Below are 21,095 nucleotides of genomic sequence, written 5' to 3' on the forward strand. Positions count from 1 at the left end.
AGTTTTTATTTATTTGGTATAAGCATATATGAAATATGAATGTATACAATGTTTAAAATGAATGTGTTTTGGTATGTAATAACAAGGAAATGTTGTTAAAGCATGTGTCACTGTAGGGTTGAGTTAACATTTGTTCTAACAAATAAGCAATTTAATTTGATCTCACAACCTCATATTCCCTAGAATAGTTTTATCATCCTATTTGCTAATTAGTTTTTAGGACACTACTAAAATATATTTGCAGTTAGTTGGTCCTGTGCAGTTTAATCTAATATATGGTTAGGTTCTAAAAATGAGCCCATGAGGTGAAAAACTCTGATAGTAAAAATTAAAACCACAAAAACCCTTTAAATCACCCCTAAATTTTAGTACACAACTCTGGATAGTTGGGTGTATTCTTTCACTCTTCTTTAGGCCACGTTTTTCTGTGGCCGGTAAGGCTTCAGTTGTTTCCACTGGGCTGTCAAGGAAGCTGTCCCCACATACGTGCTGGCATCTGGGGCCGTCACACTGACAGGTCTGCAAAACCCCTCAAAGCATTCACACTTTCTTCCAAAGGCTCATCAACTGGCTCCACTGGCCAGGCCTGCATGTGGACTCAGTCTCAGGCCCTGTGTATTCTTTTCTTCTCCCCCTCCCTTTGCTTTTCCCCTTTACTCTCCCTCCCTTCCCTCTCCTTCCACTCGAGTAGTTGAATTCGTGTGAATAAAATATACTACTTCAACTCTATGCTAGTGTTAGTAGTAATGCGAATGAAGATAAACCTTTTGAGAAAAATCAGGCCTTTTAACACTCAGTAAATTATCAGAGGTCTTTCAAAGTGGAAATGTCTTCTTCAATATGTTCTTGGCCTAAAACTTAGAAAAAAAGTCATTGAAAATGAAAAGAGTGTATAAAAGCCTGACCAGCTAGCCATGGCTGTCGTGAAGCACTGAACTACCAGCATCCGTTGAGAGCCAGCCCTGCTAGCATCATGGTTTTCACACACTGTGATCAAGCACGAGGACAGGTTGTAATCTACACTTGATCTTAGCCAAAAGGCCGAGAAGCGATGACAGGTTGTAATCTGAAGTCGGGGTCATGAGGCACTTGGACTTGAAACATATGTGTCCCTTAACTGTGCCGAGATGGATTTGTCTGTGGAACTTTTAATATCATTTACTTGCTTGTAGTCAAGTTATTGCCTCACATTTTCAAATAGCTTTCATGCGACATGTGCCTTTTATTATTTGCAATTCTTTGTTATATTATCTTTTTCTATATTTTGTCTGTTTGAACCAAACCTCTAGTTTATAGTTTGTGCATTTTAATATTAAAAGTCAAATCTGTATGAGCATATCTTGAAAGATGGTTGAAGTCAAATCCTTAACTCCTCCCTTAGATGTGCTTATTTTTAATATCTGCATCAAGTAGGTAGCAATTCTATTTTTTCCCCAGTTACAGTTGACATGCAATATTAGTTTCAGGTGTACAACATAGTGATTAGACATTTATATAACTTAGGAGGTGATCACCCAGATAAATCCAGTACCCACTAGCACCATACATACTGTGTTTCCCCCAAAATAAGACCTACCCCGAAAATAAGCCCCAGTTAAGATCATTAGCCAGATGGACACATTTAGTACGTTATGACAATATTCTAGAAGAAGATGACATAACTGTATTTGAATAAATGTAGATTGTTGTACATGGAAAAATAAGACATTCCCTGAAAATATGCCCTAATGCGTCTTTTGGAGCAAAAATTAATATAAGACCTGGTATTATATGATACCTGGTCTTACTATATTATATAAGACCCGGTATTATATTACATTGTATTATATTATGTTATACTATACCCAGTCTTGTATTTATATTGTATTGTATTATATTATATTATATTATATTATATTATATTATATTATATTATATTATATTATATTATATTATGTTATATTATACCTAGTCTTATATTAAAATAAGACCGGGTTTTATATTAATTTTGCTCCAAAAGACGCATTAGAGCTGATGGTCTGGCTAGGTCTTATTTTTGGGCGAACATGGTATTTTGTAACTGCCAATTTGTACTTCTTAATCCTTTCCCCTTTTCACCCATGCCCTCAACCCCCCTCCCATCTGACAAGCATCAAAATGTTCTCTGTATTTATGAGTCTGTTTCTGTTTTGTTTGTTTATTTTGTTCTTTAGATTCCACATATAAGTGAAAACATATGGCATTTGTCTTTCTCTGTCTCTCTTCCACTCAGCATAATACCCTCTAGGTCCATCCATGTTAATGCAAATGGCAAGATTTTGTTCTCTTTTATGGCTGAGTAATACTCCATTGTATATATGTACATCATCTTTATCCATTCATCTCTCAGGCAGACACCCAGGCTGCCTCCACACCTTGGCCATTGTAAATATTGCTGCAATGAACATACGGATGCACATGTCCCTTCAAAGTAGCATTTTGGGTTTCTTCAGATAAATATCCAGAAGTGGGATAACTGGGTTCTTCTTTGTCTTTTTTTAATAGCCTTTCTTTTAAAGTCTGTTTTCTCTGGTGTAAGTATTGGAACCCCAGCTTTTTATTTGTTTCATTTCCATTTTCATGAAATACCTTTTTTCCATCCCTTTACTTTCAGTCTGTGTGTGTCTTTCCATCTGAAGTGAGTCTCTTGTAGGCAGGATATGTAAGGGTCCTATTTTCTTATCCATTCAGCCACCTTATGTCTTTTGATGGGAGCATTTAATCCATTTACATTCAAAGTAATTATTGATAGATATGTAGTTATTGCCATTTTATTATTCATATTTTTTATCTGTTTTCTTCTTAAAGAAGTCCCTTGAACATTTCTTGTAATACTGGTTTTATGGTGATAAACTCCTTTAGCTTTTTCTTGTCTGGGAAGCTCTTTATCTGTCCTTCGATTTTTAATTGATAGCTTCGCTGGGTAGAGTAATCTTGTGGGTTCTTGTTTTTCTTCACTGAATATTTTTGAGCCAATCCCCTCTGGCCTGCAAAGTTTCTGTTGAGAAATCAGTTGACAGTCTTATGGGAGCTCCCTTGTAGGTAACTAACTTTCTCTTGCTGCTTTTAAGATTCTGTCTTTATTTAACCTTTGGCATTTTAATGATGTGCCTTGGTGTGGGCCTTTTTTGTGTTCATCTTGTTTGGGACCCTCTGTGCTTCCTGAGCTTTATGTCTATTTCCTTTGCCTGGTTAGGAAAGTTTTCTGTCATTTCTTCAAATAGATTTTCAACTATTTGCTCTCTTGTCCTTCTGGTACCCCTATGATGCGCTTGATGTTGTCCCAGAGGCCCCTTTAACTATCGTCATTTTTTTTTTCTTTTTTGTTTTTGCCGTTCTAATTAGGTGTTTTCTGCTTAGATAGCAATTCTATTAATGCCTCAAAGAGGACCCTAAAAAATCATGTGACTTGGAATTATGAGATGAAGTTGATTTTCTTTTCAATGTTCACCTAAAGGAATTCTTATTTTCAAATGAGGACATGATTTCACTTTATAATATATAACACTAACATGATTTTTTTTCTAATTATTTAGAAACATTGTGATAGACAGAAAGCAAATCTGCGAATTCGCTTCAGACCTTCCCTCTTCCAACATGTTGGTCTGCATTCTTCACTAACAGGAAAAATTCAGAAACTCACGGTTGGTGATTTAATTTGGTTTTTCTCATGCGCATACAATTTGTTGTTTAGTGCATCATTGCTCTTAAGTATAAATAAGCTATGTGTTGTTTTAATAGCATATGTGTCTCTCCTCCTAGGATAAAGATTACATGAAACCATTACTTCTTAAAATCCATGTAAACCCACCTGCAGAGGTATCTACTTCTTTGAAGATCTACCAAGGACATACACTGGAGAAAACGTATATGGGGGAGGATTTCTTCTGGGCTATAACCCCAATAGCTGGAGACTTCATCTTGTTTAAATTTGATAAGCCAGTCAATGTAGAAAGGTTGGTGATTATTGAAATATGTTTGGTCTTACAATTCATACTTATTCATAACGTGACTTATGAAGGAATTATTTTGGGGTGTAACAAATGTGAGGAGACAGTGGGTCTTGAATGTTGGGTTATAAAATACATTTCCTACAACTCAGTAATAAAATGGATTTGTTGTTTTCAGATATAATATCAACATTTAGCTTGTTTGATAAATTCTATTGGTATTTCTGAACATATATTTAGTATGGTTTTTTAATACTTTCAAGAGGAATCTTCCTCAAAAGTTGACAACCTTAAATAGAATTTTCACATCCTTATCCTAGAATATCCCCTACGATTTGGGTGAGAGCTGGTCAACTACTCAGCAATCTGGTTGAAATGATAAATTTAACAGACTATAACTATTTCTAGTCAGTGGTTTTGCAAATGCTGGATTCCTTTCCATACACCATGGAGGAATTCACAACCCTTTTATGTTTTTCAGCATGTATGTTCATTTTACAAAGTTTAGGATTCCTCTTCCCCGTTTTTTATTTAGCAGTCATGATTTCTTCCACCTTTGCTTGGTTTTGGGTGTGTTCCCCCAGACTGTCTGTGATATACTTACATGTGATTCCCCAGAAGAGAATATAATTCTCTAGCCTGTGGTTTATTGTTTTATATGTCCTTGTGTGAGGGCCATTTAGTTTCTAGAATCCACCAAAAGTCATTTGGAATAATACTATTTAAGGTGGTCAAAAATAATGCATAGCTATAATGTAATGTTAACTAATTTTCTTTTGACTCTAAGCTGATTCTATAGAGGAATTTAAGTGTAAAAGTGTTTTAAGCAATGGGTGAATTACTGGGAAAACATAAGAAGACTTTTGAGTACTATTTTGCACTTATATGAATACGTAATATTTGTTGTGTCGTTACTTAATGTTCCTTTTTATACCGTCTGGTGATAATCTGCACTTTGAGGTATTGTTTATTACACTTAGCGTCATCATAGAATTAGAAACAACAATTTTCTTTCACCTCATAAACAAGAATAGCCTCAAACCATGTCTAATTAGTTTATTTTTAGCAAATGAAAGTAATTCCGTTGAAAAATCTGCCTAAAAACTCACATATTGGAGATGAAATTTTTTAACAACCAGTACGTTTACAGGAAACCTCTGTAAGGTAGTATTCACATGCCCCTACTGAGGCCACATGTTTAGTAGAACACAGTTCTTCTGAAATCATAGTATATATGGATTTTCTTAGAGTTCCTGGGTAGACCCACTCATCCTTGGATAGAGAAGAGGAATCACTTTTTGATTTCCACAGTAACTTATTTGCTGAGAGGGGGGAAAGCAGAAGTTGTCTCTATCAATACAGAAATGAAGTGTTAGGAGAAATATTTTCTGACTGTATAACGTGAAATGTGTTTGTTACACAAAAAGTTAAATGTTGAAGAATGAGGGGAAAGAATCACAACCCAAAGACACCATGGTGACCATATTGGCACATTTTTTTCTTGGTGATTCTGTGTGCTTTCTACTTTGAGAGCATGATCTGTATGTAATTTTGTATTTTATATTTTCCATTATAGTCTGTCATAAGTGATTCATAAACATTTTAATAGCTGTACAGTGTGCCACTGCATGGCTCTACCATCAGTTACTTCTTCTAATGTTAAGCTTTTTAGGTGGTTTTGAGTTTTTCACTATAAATAATCGCATAGTAAACACCTCTGAATGAATCTATGTAAACTCCAAATTATACCCATGGGCTCTTTTCTTAAAAGTGGCTTCTTCCCCCACCTATATTTTTGTATCTATAGCTAAGATATTGAATGGCCCATGATTAGATGAAGCAGCATTCCAAGACAAAGATGTCTTAAAAGGAAGTGTCTCAACGAAAATACTGGAAGTAATTTTTGGTGTAGCTTAAAAGGAGCTTCTTATGAGGGTCTTTGACCCATGTAACATTTGAAAACCAAGGCCTCATCACAGGTGATTTCCGCCCATCAATACCGCACTATACCTATGTCAGAACCATGTTGTAACTATTACTTGCTGAGTATGTTTAATATGCAAGGTACCTTTTTGTCAGTTCTCATAAACTCCTTGGCTCAGCCATGTGAGAGTGGGAATGTCAGCATTGTATAGAGGAAATTCAGGCTCAGAAAGCTAACGCAGCTGGCTAAAGGTGAAAATTCTAGTAACTGAGAGACCCGGGACTTGGATGCAGGTCTTTCTGACTCCTAAGCATAAACTTTTAGCCATTTAACCAGTTTTAGGCTTAGATGTGGATGTGCTTTTTGTGCCCTATCTAGTACCCACACTTACCCACACTCACTAGTTTTCAGAGTAGCAACATACCGTGTTTCCCCGAAAATAAGACCTAGCCGGACCATCAGCTCTATTGCGTCTTTTGGAGCAAAAATTAATATAAGACCCGCTCTTATATAAGACCGGGTCTTATAGTAAAATTAGAAGGGGTCTTATATTAATTTTTGCTCCAAAAGACCCATTAGAGCTGATAGTCCGGCTAGGTCTTATTTTTGGAGAAACATGGTATAACATTCTACTCATATGCAGAGAGTATTTTAGATTTATCACAGTATATTATGTAATCAGTCATTATTCAAATATTTGTTAACATTGACAAATGGCATTATTCAGATATTTGGAATTGGTTAATTTATTTTTACTAATACTAAAATTATTTGTATTGGATAAAACTAGTCTTAGAACTTGCTACGACTCTTGGCTGTCCTAGTGAGAATTTTCTCTGATACAAGATACAGTAATGCAATTTTGATTGTTCCTGTCAAGAGATTTTTATATTTACAGCAGTGTAAACAACCACATAAAACTGTCATCATATTTGTAATCTGTTATGTACATTATTACATTCAGCAGCAAACATGGCCCTTCTGACAGAAGGAATTATGTATTACCTAAGGGTGGCACCCTTTAAGTTGCCTACAACTATTCAGAACATAATGTGCAGTCACTCCAAGTTCTCATGTTGTCAGCTTATATAGAAAGCTTCCTCTGAGGTAAGGCCACCTTCTTGAATCTTTGTAAAGTCTAATCTGACTCGTATTTTTATTTTTATGTTTGTATTTTCAGTTATTTGTTCCATAGTGGCAACCAGGAACATCCAGGAGACATTCTGCTAAACACAACTGTGGAAGTCTTGCCTTTTACGGTACGACCATTTTTCCCCTTCGTTTTCCTTAAGAACTAATACCAGTAGACTTGGTTTGAGGCTATTCTTGTCTATGAGGTGAAAGAAAATTCTCATGGTTGCAGGACCTCAGTGGTGAGTAATATTAATTTTTTTTTGAAATATGCAACACCTAGTGTATTGCCCTGTTTACCTTATTCATAGCATGAGCCTTCATTGTTTCCTGTTGGCAAATGCTTGGAAGTTTGTACTAGGAAAATAAATGAATCATTTTTTTACTTTAATGTTTACCTACTGTTCGTATTTTGAGTCCCAGAATACCATGTGGTTTTAATGCCTGCTGACTAATACACAAAATTAATGTATTGGTCTCTAAGGAATGCTTAGATTTCTTTCAAGTTAGCACAGAGTTCTTGTGTATATTTTTAATAGAAAATAGTGTTCTATTAAATTGATTTAAATTGAAAATTATTTGAAATTTAAATTTTCTAAGCACCAGTATATTATATACGGATTCCGATGATAGTACACAAAAAGAACACTCATATTGATAAGCCTCAAGTTTCAAGAAGAGATGACATTTTCTTTTTTTAGAGATATCTGTGCTACAAATGCCACTGTTATATTTACTGAAGTATATTAATAACTTAGCTTTGTTTTAAATAGAAGTAATTACTTATAAATTAATGTTTTTGTTCTATTTTAGAATGAAGGTGTGGTACTACGCAAAGAAACCAAAGACAAACGATTAGAAGATGGTTATATCAGAATAGGTAATACCTACTTAAACTCGTAAAGAAATATGCTTTATTTTTCTGGACTTACTCCTAAAGGAATTTTAAATGCTTTTCAAATGTTCTACAGCTTTAGGATTACAATTACCGATATACTCCAAGTTTTATTTGTTTTTGCGTTTTAGTATATACTTTCCTTACCTTGACCCAACTAGGATTTCAGATCAGAGGTTCGTTAACTAGTTCCTCTTTCTTTCTCCATCTGCCATTGTGTTGTTGATATTCACTGATAGATAATCTGCCCTCAGCTGCCTTCTGCATCTTCTTCCTGCATCGTCGTAGCTTCTCTCATGGTCTCAGCAACATTCATGTGGTGGAATCTGTGCCTTTCGCCCTGCCCCCATCCTGAGCTTTGGATCTGTATTGAGATGCCCACTGCATGGCCACTTGCATCTGTACTCCGGACATTTCTTTACTGGTCACCACAGTTTTTGCTGTCCCTATTCATCTGGTTGCCTGAGCCTAACCTTGGTAGACACTCTGAACACCCTCTCCCCTCCCCCCACACACACCCCTTTACTGTGAATTAGCTTGAATGTGTCCATTTGTATCTGAATGTATGGTCGCTGTCTGCGGTGGTGTTCTAGGCCCTCCGCCTCTGTGTCGGAGCCAGAGAAGGGCTGTGTCCACCTGTGTCCTTCGCTGGCTTTCCAAAGAGCCATTGCAGTTACCTCTGTAAAATGTCAAATAAAAGTCACTGGATAAAAACCTAGTGACTTTCCATTATCAGATTCCATAGTTCCCACCCGCTTTCCAATCTTGCTGCTTTCCTCTTATTCTTTATTTCTACGGTCCCAAGACTGTTGTTCTCGAATGTCCCATGCTGTCATGTGCAGCCGTGTCTCTGGCCATATTTTTCACCTGAAATGATCGGTTGATGTTTCTCTCATCCTAATGAATGTTCTCTCATCCTTTATTACCCAGTTCAGTTGTCCCCTTCTCGGCTCTTCACAGTGTGTGGACCTTTACTGTGTAATCGTATTGTTTCATGGCTCAGGACTGTGTGCTCACCACGGAGAGGGCAGGCGTGGTCTCATGTGTCTCCTGCAGTTAACATAAGGGCTGTCACATGGTAGATACCAGCTCGGTGAATGACTATGTTTTCTTTTACTTAAAACAAATTAATGGTTTCTTTAGTGGTAGGCAAAAGAAAATGTTAGTAAATTAATACTGTTGGTGTACAGGACAGATACATTCTTATAACTCCCCCTAGAGCAGTTTTACATTTGGTGTCATTCAGTTTTTTCTATAAGCTCATATGCCAACCCTAATTTTTGTAGTTTGGGTGGATAGGTGAGTTTATTTTCATATTTGAGTTGTATCTTAGCTCACTTCTAGAAATGTACATAAAATTAACTGAGTTTACAAGACATTTCTTAACCCTATTACCTTTCAATTATTTAATTTCTGAGAATGTTGTGTTGTAGATTATGGAAGTCGCATAGGAGAGACATCTCTATTAAGTGTCTCTTCAGTAATTTGAAGAAAATGACCATCTCAAACATCAACTCATACATATTTAGAACCAAAAGAGAACATATGGATCATCAAACCTGGGACCTTGAGTAACAAAAGAAACAAAGAACAATTGATTTTTTTCAACTAAATATAAAAAAGTTCTCCCTTAAGTAGTATGCTTTAGTGAAATGGCGTCCAAGGGGCTTTGCAGGCCTTCTCCCTAGGACAACCACCACAACTGGTGAAAATTATTTTTTGAAACATACAGTAAATGGAGAAATATTTACTCATGAAAATCAGGATCAGTGAGAACATTGAGTGCAAGGCATGGGAGCCCTCACCTGCCCCATTCCCCACACTGCCCAAGCTCAGTGAGCCGGAAGCTCTGCTCCCCGAGGTGCAGCCAAGAGCACTGTACCGCCTACCCCGCCAGCTCCCACCCTGGGGCTGCGGTCTCTCACCAGGAACAGCAGGAGCCAGCATCTGTCCTCCTCCCCAGCTCCGTGCTGCAGAAGCTTTGTTCCAGACAAGAGCAGCTAAGAGATCTGGGGTTTCTTCCAGGTAACTTCCATTCATAGGGCGGACGCTCTTCCCTGGTCACCCTCCCCCCGCTCACCTGCCCCTGCACACTGGCAGAGGTAAGCCAAGAAAATGAAGGGCTGCTGCTACAACCCAGTGCTCTGCTCATAAAGCACGGGTGTCACTCCAAGGGAAGTAAGCAGAGGTCCCGAGGAGTGCTAGAACTTTTCTCCAGGGGTGAGGCAGGCCTTGCCAACAGAGAGCTCTGTAGCTCTCACCGAGGACACTGACTGACTTGGAACAGAGCTTTAGGAAGTTCAAGCTTAAGGGCACTGTGGAGTACAATCAGCATTCTGGTGGTGTGCAATTGAGAGGAGAGTGGTGGCTACATTCAAGCTAAACTGTAGCCGGTACAGAAGTTTGACAGAGACCCAGGGAGAGAGCTAGCTAATAGGAACCCTCTTCCTATTAATAGGTGGGAACAGGCCACAAAGACTGGCCCACAGAAGGCCTGGATTTAATTGGATCAGACTGTACAGCAACTTATGCCTGAAGACATGTCAGAATCAATAGACCATCATCTGCAATTAGTAGACTTGATGGTAGAAGGTGGGCTAGGTTAGGCGTGTGACATGACAGCTAGGGACAGTCTTGTAAAAGAAATACTGGACTTATTAGGTCCAGTAGGTTACAGTTGTAAGAAGGCAGAAGACGGCCTTTCTCAGAGAAACACTGAAGGAGGACTGGACCACTGTCAGGGAGCGTCAAGAGGTCTGCCAAGGGCATGACCTTGGAAGTCCCTCCCAAGACCAGGATTTTAGGATTCTTGTCACTCTTTCCTCTTTCCTCTTTTCCTTCTATCTTTTAACACTTAGCTACCAGACTAAGTGTCTGGTAGCTAAGGACTAAGGTAGTTAAGGACTAAGTGTCCTTAACCTCTGTTAAGGACAGAGGTTACATTTGTTGTTTGGAAAGATGATACATGTATGGTACCAAATACAAATTTAAAAGGGCAAACTTAAGTCTCATTTTTTCTTCTTCCCCTTTTACCAGTGCTTCCCAGAGGCAATTCCTGTGATTTGTGTCCTTCCGGAAGTATTCTATTCCTAAATAAAAATACAGGAATCTATTCTCTAAAAACAATCATACACAAATGATAGCATACTCTACAGCTTCGTTTTGAATCTTGTTTATTCACTGAACAAAATATATATGTACATGTGGGAGATGAACATTTTTAAACTTGTAAATATTTCAGCTGCATGAAACTGCAAATATAATGGATAGTTGTGTATCCAGCTTAAGATGTCCCAATTCAGTTGTTCTTCCCTAGTCTCTTCTTTTCCTCTTCTACCCAAGAGTAGCTGCTGTTCTAAATTTTGTGTTTACCATTTCCATGTACACTTTACTGCACAATGTTATTTTGCCGGTTTCAAAATTTGATATAAATTAAATCATTATGTAGTCTACAAGTTTCTTTTCTCGGCATTGTGAGGTGTACCCATGTGGATGCATGTTTCTATGGCTCCTTCATTTTCACTGCTGTGTGGGTTTCCAGGGATGAGTATATATCACTATTCTGTTTGGCATGGAGTTTGTTTCTATCTTTTTGTTATTATAAACAACGCTGATTTAAACACTTCTGCCCGGGTATGAGAGTTTCTCTACAATATATCCTTAGGAATGGCATTAAGTCCTCAACTGCATTATCTTCAACTTGACTCCATTCTTTTTATTCTTTATTCTTTTCATTGGCTGCCTAGTAATCCCTTGTATTCACATACCATCATTTAGGCAGTCTCCTAGTGACAGGTACTTAGGTTGTTTGCAAGTTTTGCACATGTGAGCATGTCTGCAGAATAAAATTGCTGGATGAATGTTTTAATGAGGTCAGTTATATCATTTTGTAATTGTTTTAAAATTAAATGAGTTAATCAGGTAACAGTATCAGATATCTCATTCCTTGAAATGTTTCAAGTTTCACAGAATTTTTCAGCCCTGAATCCCTACCTAACTCAATAGTCAATAATACATTTTTGTACTCCCCCAGTTCAGTCCCAAGTATGGACATACTTTTATGAAATAAGTTTATCAATAATTCTTGAATAAAAACATTACTTTGGGAGTTCATAAGTTTAGTATTTCTTATATAAATGAATATAAGCATTCCCTGGTATGATTTTTAGTTTGGATATATCTTATCTTATTAGGAGCCTAGTCAAGATACTGTCAGACTCTTGAATAGACTGTATAATTTAGCAGCACAAGGGTCGGCAAATGATAGCCCACGGGTCAGATCTGTCCCACTGCCTGCTTTTGAATGGACCGTGAGCTAAGAACATTAAAAAATTTTTTCTCATTGTTTATTTTCATTTTTAAATGGTTGAAGAAAATAAAAATATATTTGATATATAAAACTTATAAAAAGTTCACATTTCAGTGTCCATAAATAAAGTTGTGTTGGAACACAGCCACGCTCATTTGTTTAGGAATTGTCTGTGTGCTTTTGTGCTGCGACAGCAGAAAGGAATGAGAAGGCGCGGTGCAGATGGAGGTGCTGCTCCCCCAGTCGCTGCTCAGGGCCCTGCAAATAGCAGTGATGCGTTTGCAGTTTGACAGTGTTTCACGTCACCATACTGGGTCGGACATTTGAAAAAATTACCAGTGCTTACCAAAATAAGAAAAGTGGACTTTGAATGCTTTTTAACGCAATGGAATCTGGATTATTTTACAAAGTTTTTTAATGCTTTTTAACATAGTGGACTGTAGGCTACCTAACAAAGTTAGATAGCAGAACATTGGGGTTATTACACAGTGACGCAATCGCTATGCTAAAGAATACCTCACCATACTAAGTACTTAGCACTCGTCCCAACTCACAGGAAAGCAGTGGTCACAAAAATTTTAAATGGAGTATTTCATCACAGCAGAATTTCTTCACAAAAATTAAAAATCGAAATGCAGCTGCAACCAGAGTGATTTCAAAATGACTCATGTGTTAGCCAAACACGTAAAACCACTTCCCAATAGTGAGTTAATTAAATCTCATTTAACTGAAGTGGCCAAAGATGTGTGCAGAGAAAATAAACTTATTTAGGACTGTTAGGCCTTCAGCAATAACAATTGCTTGAAATGTGAGGGCTGTGGGAACAATATCCATAGAAAGCAAAGCAGATTATTTGAGTGGTTTTCCTTGGCTCTCGAGTTGACAGATGTGCTGTCAGGTATTATTTGGAGTCAGTGCCAAGTCTGAAGTGACTGAAGAATTGGTCTCTGGAACAACTACAGACAAGAATATTTTCAAACAACTTGAGGAAACACAAATTCCCTACAACCTGAAATGGGACCTGCTGAAATGTGAATGGTGGTAAAAAAAATATGTGTGGCAGAAAAGAAGGCTTAGTTGGATAAATTTACAAAGCTTGTGAAGATGTAAAGCTTTTAAAACCCATGGTGGTTATTTATTTTATTATTCATCAGCAGGTACTTTACATAAAATGTTTGAATCTGTCATATACCATTATTTTATTGAACCAGTAGTGTCTACAGTGAATTTTACTCACTCACGGACTTCGCCATCATCAGTTCAGTGAATTTTTGTCACAAATAGGAACTGAGTATCCTGACTTGCCCTACCACACAGCAGTTCTGGGCTTAGCAATGACAACATTTTACTGTGAATTTTTTTTTTCTTTTTTTTTTAGCTCAGGAGCAAGATTGAAAGTTTTCCAAGTGAGAAGAACTGCCTCAACCACTATTATGTCTTTGATAATTTTTGCTGAAGACTTGATAATGTTTCTTAATAAATCCAGCCTAAAATAACAAAACAGTGCTTATCTGCAAAAGTTACAAGCCACTTTGAAGACAATTAACATTATTTGAACCACAAGTAACATCAAGCTGATTGAGGAGCTTCCATATACCCTTTGATTGGAAGTGATTCACGTACAATGTAATACTAGAAGGCAAATATCAAAGAGAAGAATCTACTAGAAGTCCGCAAATACCTTCCAAATGATGGATATCGTCCATTAAAATGATGTGCTTTGTGGATTGATGGCACTGTTTGTCACAGTATCTAGGCTGTGGGAAAGGAAATATTCAGGAGAAAACATGAAATCTCATTGATCCACAGTAACATGACCATTTGCAATTGATTTTGATAAGGAAGCATAACTTTGAATTCTAGTTCATTGAAATGTTATCCCTCAAAAGGAATTATCTTCTTCTTAGTATACTTGTATGGGGAAAAAGTAATTGTACTCAGTTGTTATATTTTGAATTTCATCAATAAAAATTTTGTGGAAATTTGTTTTCTCTACATACATAAATACCTACATGGTATCCTCAATTTTCCTCTTAGCCCACAAAGCCCAAAATACTTACTTTCTGCCCTTTATAGAAAAAATCTATCAACCCCTGGCTTAGAGAAATGTGGCTCAGAACCAACCATTTTCCTGTCACCACTTCTACAGCATTTTTGGTTTTGTTTTTAAAAGGAATATTATTCCTCACAGCAAGAAAAATTGGGTACAGAGCACATTACCTTTTATAGAAGTTTTTGGTCCTTATCCTTACAGGAAAGCTTTTTCAGCTTGTCATTTATAATGGAGTTTTATATTGTAACTGCCTAGAGGGGATATTCTTCCTTTTACATGTGCACTTGGAAGGAAGAGACATCCCCTGCTCAAGGCCAACCATTGTTTGTTATGTCTAATAAAAAGCATTGAAATTTGTAATTATTGACTTACCTGTCAAAGTGGTCAGACTGAGTGATGGCACAAAGTATATTTTGGTAAAGTTTGAATAAGTCATATTTTGCTAAAAGCTTGTATGTTAAAACACTGCTTATGTAAGAACAAATAATTTTGTCTTGTTTTGAATTTGCAATAAGAGACGTGTAGCTCTGCCTTTTTAAATGGGTTGCTTCTCATGTTTTTAAGTGTGTACTACTTGACGAAAAACTTGAAAGTGGAATAAAAGTAAAAAGAAGGAAAAAAATTCATTCATGCCGTCTGAAGGGCTCTCCTAGAAATACAGAGGGTGCCCCGCAAAAAAGTATATACATTTTAAGAAAGGAAAAAACTATTAAAATTGTAATAATATATGCTGATAACAAAAGATGAGTACAAGTCACGTTTGACTTCTGCAATTACAAGAGGTGCTCAAAGTGGTTACCATCAGCGTCCAGACACTTGATTATGGCGTGCATTGTTTGGTAGACTTCTCTGGTGAGCGTGTAAACTGTTCCAACACCACAGCAGAAGAGCAGGACTTGTTGCTGTGCGAGGCCTCCCGGGTCTTCCCTTATGCAGGTCATACACGGTCCACGAATGCGTGCAATTGTTAGGCGTGTTGGAGATTCTGGTGCAGACTCAGACCACTTTTGTTGTACTTCCACACATTCTCAAATTTCAAACACCACTTCAAAATGGTCTTAGCGACAACCTTGCTTCCATCATTTTTTTTGACTCTCCTTCCTGTCTCAGGGTGATGCTAGCATTCATTTGATTAACGCCACCTTTTGAGCAAACGTCATACTGCAATACACATTGCTACCATAATTCAACTTTGAAAAGTAGTACGTAGATAACATCTCTTAAAATGTGTATACATTTTCTTTGGCACCCTTGGTATTTTTGGTGTTTGCCTTTCTTGCTAAGTCCATGATATTTGATGTGTGCTTGTTCCAGTCCCCCCAACAAGTGTTGGTTTTTGTTTTGAAGGAAAATTTGAGAACGGTGTTGCTGAAGGAATGGTGGATCCCAGCCTAAACCCCATTGCAGCCTTTCGACTTACAGTTATTCAGAATTCTGCTGTTTGGGCCATTCTTAATGAGGTAAGACAATATATTACATCAGTGAAACAGCTTAGATTGTACATGTTTTACAACATTTTGACTTCATATTTAAGGCCTTTTTGGAATTGAAAATAGCTTATTGTACTTTTCACAATTTTATATTTCAGATTCATATTAAAAAAGCCACCAACTGATCATCTCCTAAGAAACCAACACATTTTTTTTTCCTGTAAATTTGATTAAAGATAGTGAAGCATGTACTTTTTTTTTTTTTTTTTTACTTGAACACTACCTCTTGTGAAATCTACTGTAGATGATTGTCATTTCCACTCGGAAAGTGAATCTCCCATGGATAATTGTATTCGTTCGAACCTAAGCTGTCCTCCAATTTTAACTTGACTCAAACATTTTACAGTTATGACAGCCTGTTAATATGACTTGTACTATTTTGGTATTATACTAATACATAAGAGTTGTACATATTGTTACATTCCTTAAATTTGAGAAAAAATAATGTTAAATACATTTTATGAAGGGGGTACTTTTGAAATTCATTTATTTTACTATTATAGACCCTCTTTTATAGATTATCAGGGATTATATATATATATATAAATATATAAATATACATAAAAATGTTATAGAGTTAATTTATTAGAAACACTTAAAAAGTACGTATTTTTGTGCAGTAAATTTTTGAATCAATACTTTTTTTGAAAACCAATTACCTTGCTTTTTTAAGTTCTTTCTATATTTTTCTTTGGAAATGCAAACATTACAAATTAATGCCATTTTTCAAATTGCACTGCCATTTAAGAGTGATTCCAGATTGATTTCCTAAATGAAGTACTTTTTTACAGTAGTCCCCCCCTTATCTGTGGTTTCGCTTTTCGTGGTTTGTTAACCACAGTTAACTGTGGCCCAAAAATATTAGGTTGGTGCAAAAGTAATTGTGGTTTAAAAAGTTAAAAATAAATGCAAAAACCGAAATTACTTTTGCACCAACCTAATATTAAACAGAAAATTCCAGAAATAAACATTCCTAAGTTTTAAATTACACACAGTTCTGAGTAGTGTGATGAAATCTCGTGCCATCCCTACTCCATCCTGCCCAGTACGTGAATCATCCTTTTGTGTTGAGCGTATCTGCCTCACTGCATCTCATCACGTAGGCATTGTATCACCTCAGAAGGGTGAGTACAGTACAATAAGATATTTTGAGAAAAACAGACCCCATTTACATAACTTTTATTAGTTTATTGTTCTATTTTATTATTAGTTACTGTTCATCTCTTCCCGGTCCTAATTTGTAAATTAAACTCTATCATAGGTATGTAGGTGTAGGAAAAAACAGTGTGTGTATATAGGGGTCAGTACTATCCACAGTTTCAGGTATCCACTCGGATCTTGGAACGTGTCTTCTATGGATAACGGGGGACTGCTGTAATCACTGATTCTGACCAGAATATTTTCAAAGGCATTTGTCATTCCTGAAAGCCAAGATTTTAAAGACTAATGTCCTTCTTGAGGCTTATTTTACTGTACTGTGTATGGTGGATAGCCACAGAAAATCAGTCTGATGAATTTTTTTAACGTGTGGGGTGCCGCATTCAACCCCAATTATCATAGATGTAACTCGTTACATTCCTCTGATATGTAAGATGACAAACTTCTTTTTTAATGTTTGTCTTTAGTCCATGAGTTAGATGCATTGTCTCTTTTCCTGTAAATCCTTATATTTCTGCACTCATTTTATGAGTTCTGGCCAAGTGTTTTCTACATAATGCTACTGTATGAGTGATAACTGGTTTAATTATAAAGAAAAACAAAATTGTAATATATTGGCTTTTGGTGAAAAGTATTGTAGCAGTTGTGTGTTTTTCCTAAATGATTTATTCTATTGCATTAGAACTTACAAGTAAATTCCAAGAGCAGTACTCTTAAACAATGCAATTCCAAATATTACTACTATAAACAAAGATATTATCAGCCTCAGCAGTCGGTGATCTTTACAAAAGCATTTTACTTTTAAAAAGTTCTGAATTACCAACATCAGTTCCCAACCAGTCTGGCGTGCGCAGGTGGGTTGCAGATGCGAGGAGATTGATCCCAAGTCAGGTGGGTCGCGGTGGGTGACAGTCGAGGAGATGGATCCCGCAGCAGCTGGAGACTCTAGCCGGCTGCCGCCAGCCTGGAGGAGCCTCGCCTGGCCTGTGCTGAGAAAATGGCTTCCAGACGGCACCGCTTTCTGTGTTGCAAGGTGACAAAGGCTGGGAAGCACTGATGGGGTACAATTATTTACGTTAACTCCACAGTGAAATCATTTGTAGTTTTCCTGGATTTAAAAAGTCACGTTTCCAATAATGATTTTTATGTCAAACTCTAGTTTTTTTATTGGGGTTTTTACATTTATTTCTCATTTTCTTTACTGTTTATTTCCTTCTCAAATTCCTTTGGCCCTAGTGCCTACAGGTAGATTTCGTTTGAAAGTGACCTTTCATAGAATTTTGGCACCAGCTTAACCTACTAAATTACTGCTTAACAACTAAGTATCAGGAGGTAGAAATGTGCAGGTGGGTTCAGAAGTCCCCTTGCGTCCCCGCTTCCTAAGTAGCCAAGTCTGCTTTCAGGAAGGCCATACTCTAAAAACCCAGGGAGGTGACAGGTCCCGCAGCCCCTTGTCTGTTGGGGCACCTCAGTTTTTAGGCTGGGCAGTTTTTTGTTTCCTCCCAGGCTCAGCTCACCCCACCTGCTCCTGGAAATACTTTTAGCCAGATCTCATCCATCTTTCAAGGACCCCCTTGTGTACCCCTCGCCGTGAACTGGCTACCAGTGCCCGCAAGTGCCTGCAGTGGTACCTTGCACATGGCAGGCGGCAGGCAGCGTCTGGATGAGGGCACCGCTCTTCTTTTACCTACTGTCCCCAACCCACGCATGCGTGCGGGCTTCCACACTCAGCTCTCGAGGTTTTGTTTATGGGGCATGCACACGCACGTGTTCTCTGACCAAACTTCAGACTCCCGAGGGCAAGCCTGTAACGCATGCTCCCGTGTGTCCTCTGCAACAGCCGGTGTGCAGTCTCATTGTCAGTCGCTCTCTCCCGTCCCCAAACTCTGTGCTAGACAATTAGGAGCAGCCATAATTATGGTGGCCCATAAGCGCCATGTTAGGGATGAGGTGTCAGGACAGAAGATCAGAGGTGCAAAGTTCTGGAACTGAAAGTCAGTTCTTGACCTTGAGAGGACACTGACCCACTTTTACCAAAATAGTGAGTGGGGAAGTGTCAGCTGGTGGGCCTATAGGTAAGTGAGGCGTGGCCTGGCAGCGGGTGTGTGCTGTTGTGTGGTAGCCACCAGATACGTGGCGGCTCTTCACATTTCAATAAAAAATTCAGCTCTTCCCTTACACTAGCTACAGCTCAAGCACCCAATAGCCACGTGTGGCTCGTGGCCACTAGGTTGGCCAGCACAGCTCTAGCATTTTCCGTCATTGCAGAAAGTACTGTTGGCCAGCACTGTGTTAGGATCCTAATAGCAACATTTTAGAAACCACAGTAATGAATTCGGGTTATTAGGTTAAAAGCAGACATGCAGAATCTATCATAATGCCGATGGTGATAAGTATTTTAGGTGAGAAGGTTGAGGACCTATTTCTAGGATTCTAAGCTCCAAGATTTCTGGGTTCTTTGTTCTAAATCTCATGTGTTCTTTGCAGCACGCCCTGTACCATACTCTGTAGACAAGGAGCAACAGTGTAAGGTAGTGAACTTGAAAACGCTTTGGGAAAAGCCAAGTGCAAATGGATTATTGAGCACACAGGCATGTGTCTATCACAAACAAGTATTGGATTTGTCTTTGAACAGAAGAATGGCTTTTCAAATCAGTGGTTGCACTAGTAAGTAATTAGGTGGTGTTATTTTAAAAACTTTTAAAGGGCTGCTTTTAACTATGTCATAATGAAAGAAGTTGTCTCCCAACAATGCTGTCCCAAAGATGCATTTGGTTTCATGAAAGATGTTTGGAGGTCGCTCTAATTAATAGTGTGTATTTGGAGTAGCCAGAGTTCTGTGAATGACCCCTGATGACCTTGTGTGTCTCCCGGGAGTAGGAGTGGAACCTGGGAGTATGATCCATAATCATGTTATACAGCAAGTTTACCTGGGAGCAGCTAATCTGCTCACGTGAGCCCAAAACAGTTTTCTCAAGCTGGTAGTGGAAGTCAGATTCAAAGCAGGATTCAAGGCCCCATTGCTGGTTTAAGATGGAGGCCATGTGAGAAGACATGCAGGTGGCCTTAAGCAGCTGAGGGCTGCCTCAGCTTACCTCTGAGGGAATGGGACCTGCAGTCCCACAGCCACAGAAACGGAATTCAGCCAGGAACCTGAACAGGTGATAAGTGGCTTCTCGTCCCACAGATGAGAGCCCAGCCCGCCAGCACCTTCATTCCAGCCCCCTGGACTGCCGCGACACGAGAAAGGCTGTGGTCCTGAATGGAGGGTGAGTTGTTATGCAGCAGTGGCAAGTGAACACGGTGTTTCAGCGAGGTGAAGACGACGTCTTCACTCAGACCCCTCCGGTATGGTGACGCTTCTTGATCAAGCGAGTAGTCTGAGGTGCCCAGCTCCTACCTGGGCCTCAGCTGCGATTTCTGCGCCAGAGGTCTCAGCCTCCTTGGAAGTTTGTTAGCAAAACCTTGCAGCAGCTTAGCAGTGTTTCCTGAAGGAAATGCTGGAACAAGGTTGTAGAAGTAGGATCCAAACAGCGTGTGAACAATGTATGTCCTGGAAGAGGTACCTTTATGCTGATTGTCTGCTCGGAGCCTGTCAGGGTTTTATTTGCGAATGATGAACAGCAGTATTTTGAATAAGGTTAAATCAGGAGAGAAAAAACCCTTCTGTCTTTATGTAGGGATCAGATAACCTACTTTGTATTGAAGGACTTAACTTTTTTGAACCCAAACTTCTAAGCACACATCAAATCCTGCATGTGCTAACCAAATTTTTGTACTTTGTGACTATTTTCCAAAATACCTCTTTCCAAGCCATTAACTGCTAAAGCAGCTTATTTTTATTTTGGTTTATCCATTAATTTTTGTGCTTATTTTTACTATCTTGCCATAGCCTTGATGTAAGAAGAGCTAAAGGAAAGAGAGGCTAACACTGTCACAGGTCAGAATCTGGAGTTACAGCTTAGTGTTTTAGGGGAACTTATTCTCATTTTCCTTTTGCAGAAAAGGAAACTTTTCCAAGCCATGTGGCAGTATTTAGTGTGTGAAATTTAGTTTGATATGAATTTTAGTAATCTTAACAGATAAGATGCCATGATAACTCGTATGCTCCTTTCTTTAATGCATGTGGACCTAGGATGCTGACAAGACGATTACCACAGTTTTTTT

General features: G+C 38.1%; 1 protein-coding gene across 7 annotated transcripts in view; it reads left to right on the top strand.

Moving 5' to 3' along the window:
* Nucleotides 1-16,239, top strand: part of MGAT4A (alpha-1,3-mannosyl-glycoprotein 4-beta-N-acetylglucosaminyltransferase A) — an 88,592-nt gene extending 72,353 nt beyond the window's left edge. For 3 of the 7 annotated variants that reach the window (XM_081068477.1, XM_081068478.1, XM_081068479.1), the window contains exons 11-16: nucleotides 3,555-3,662; nucleotides 3,781-3,974; nucleotides 7,073-7,151; nucleotides 7,837-7,903; nucleotides 15,628-15,740; nucleotides 15,869-16,239. In XM_081068477.1, the coding sequence (XP_080924603.1) occupies nucleotides 3,555-3,662; nucleotides 3,781-3,974; nucleotides 7,073-7,151; nucleotides 7,837-7,903; nucleotides 15,628-15,740; nucleotides 15,869-15,895 (588 nt within the window). In that variant the 3' untranslated portion in view covers nucleotides 15,896-16,239. Of the gene's footprint in view, nucleotides 1-3,554; nucleotides 3,663-3,780; nucleotides 3,975-7,072; nucleotides 7,152-7,836; nucleotides 7,904-8,049; nucleotides 8,095-8,157; nucleotides 8,393-9,351; nucleotides 9,527-13,605; nucleotides 15,016-15,627; nucleotides 15,741-15,868 lie in introns of those variants that run through there. The other 4 variants (XM_081068482.1, XM_081068483.1, XM_081068481.1 and 1 more) reach the window with 3 other exon arrangements.
* The last annotated feature ends 4,856 nt before the right edge of the window (nucleotides 16,240-21,095 follow it).

Source organism: Rhinolophus hipposideros, assembly GCF_964194185.1.
Source record: "Rhinolophus hipposideros genome assembly, chromosome: 12".
NCBI classification, from domain to species: Eukaryota; Metazoa; Chordata; class Mammalia; order Chiroptera; family Rhinolophidae; genus Rhinolophus; species Rhinolophus hipposideros.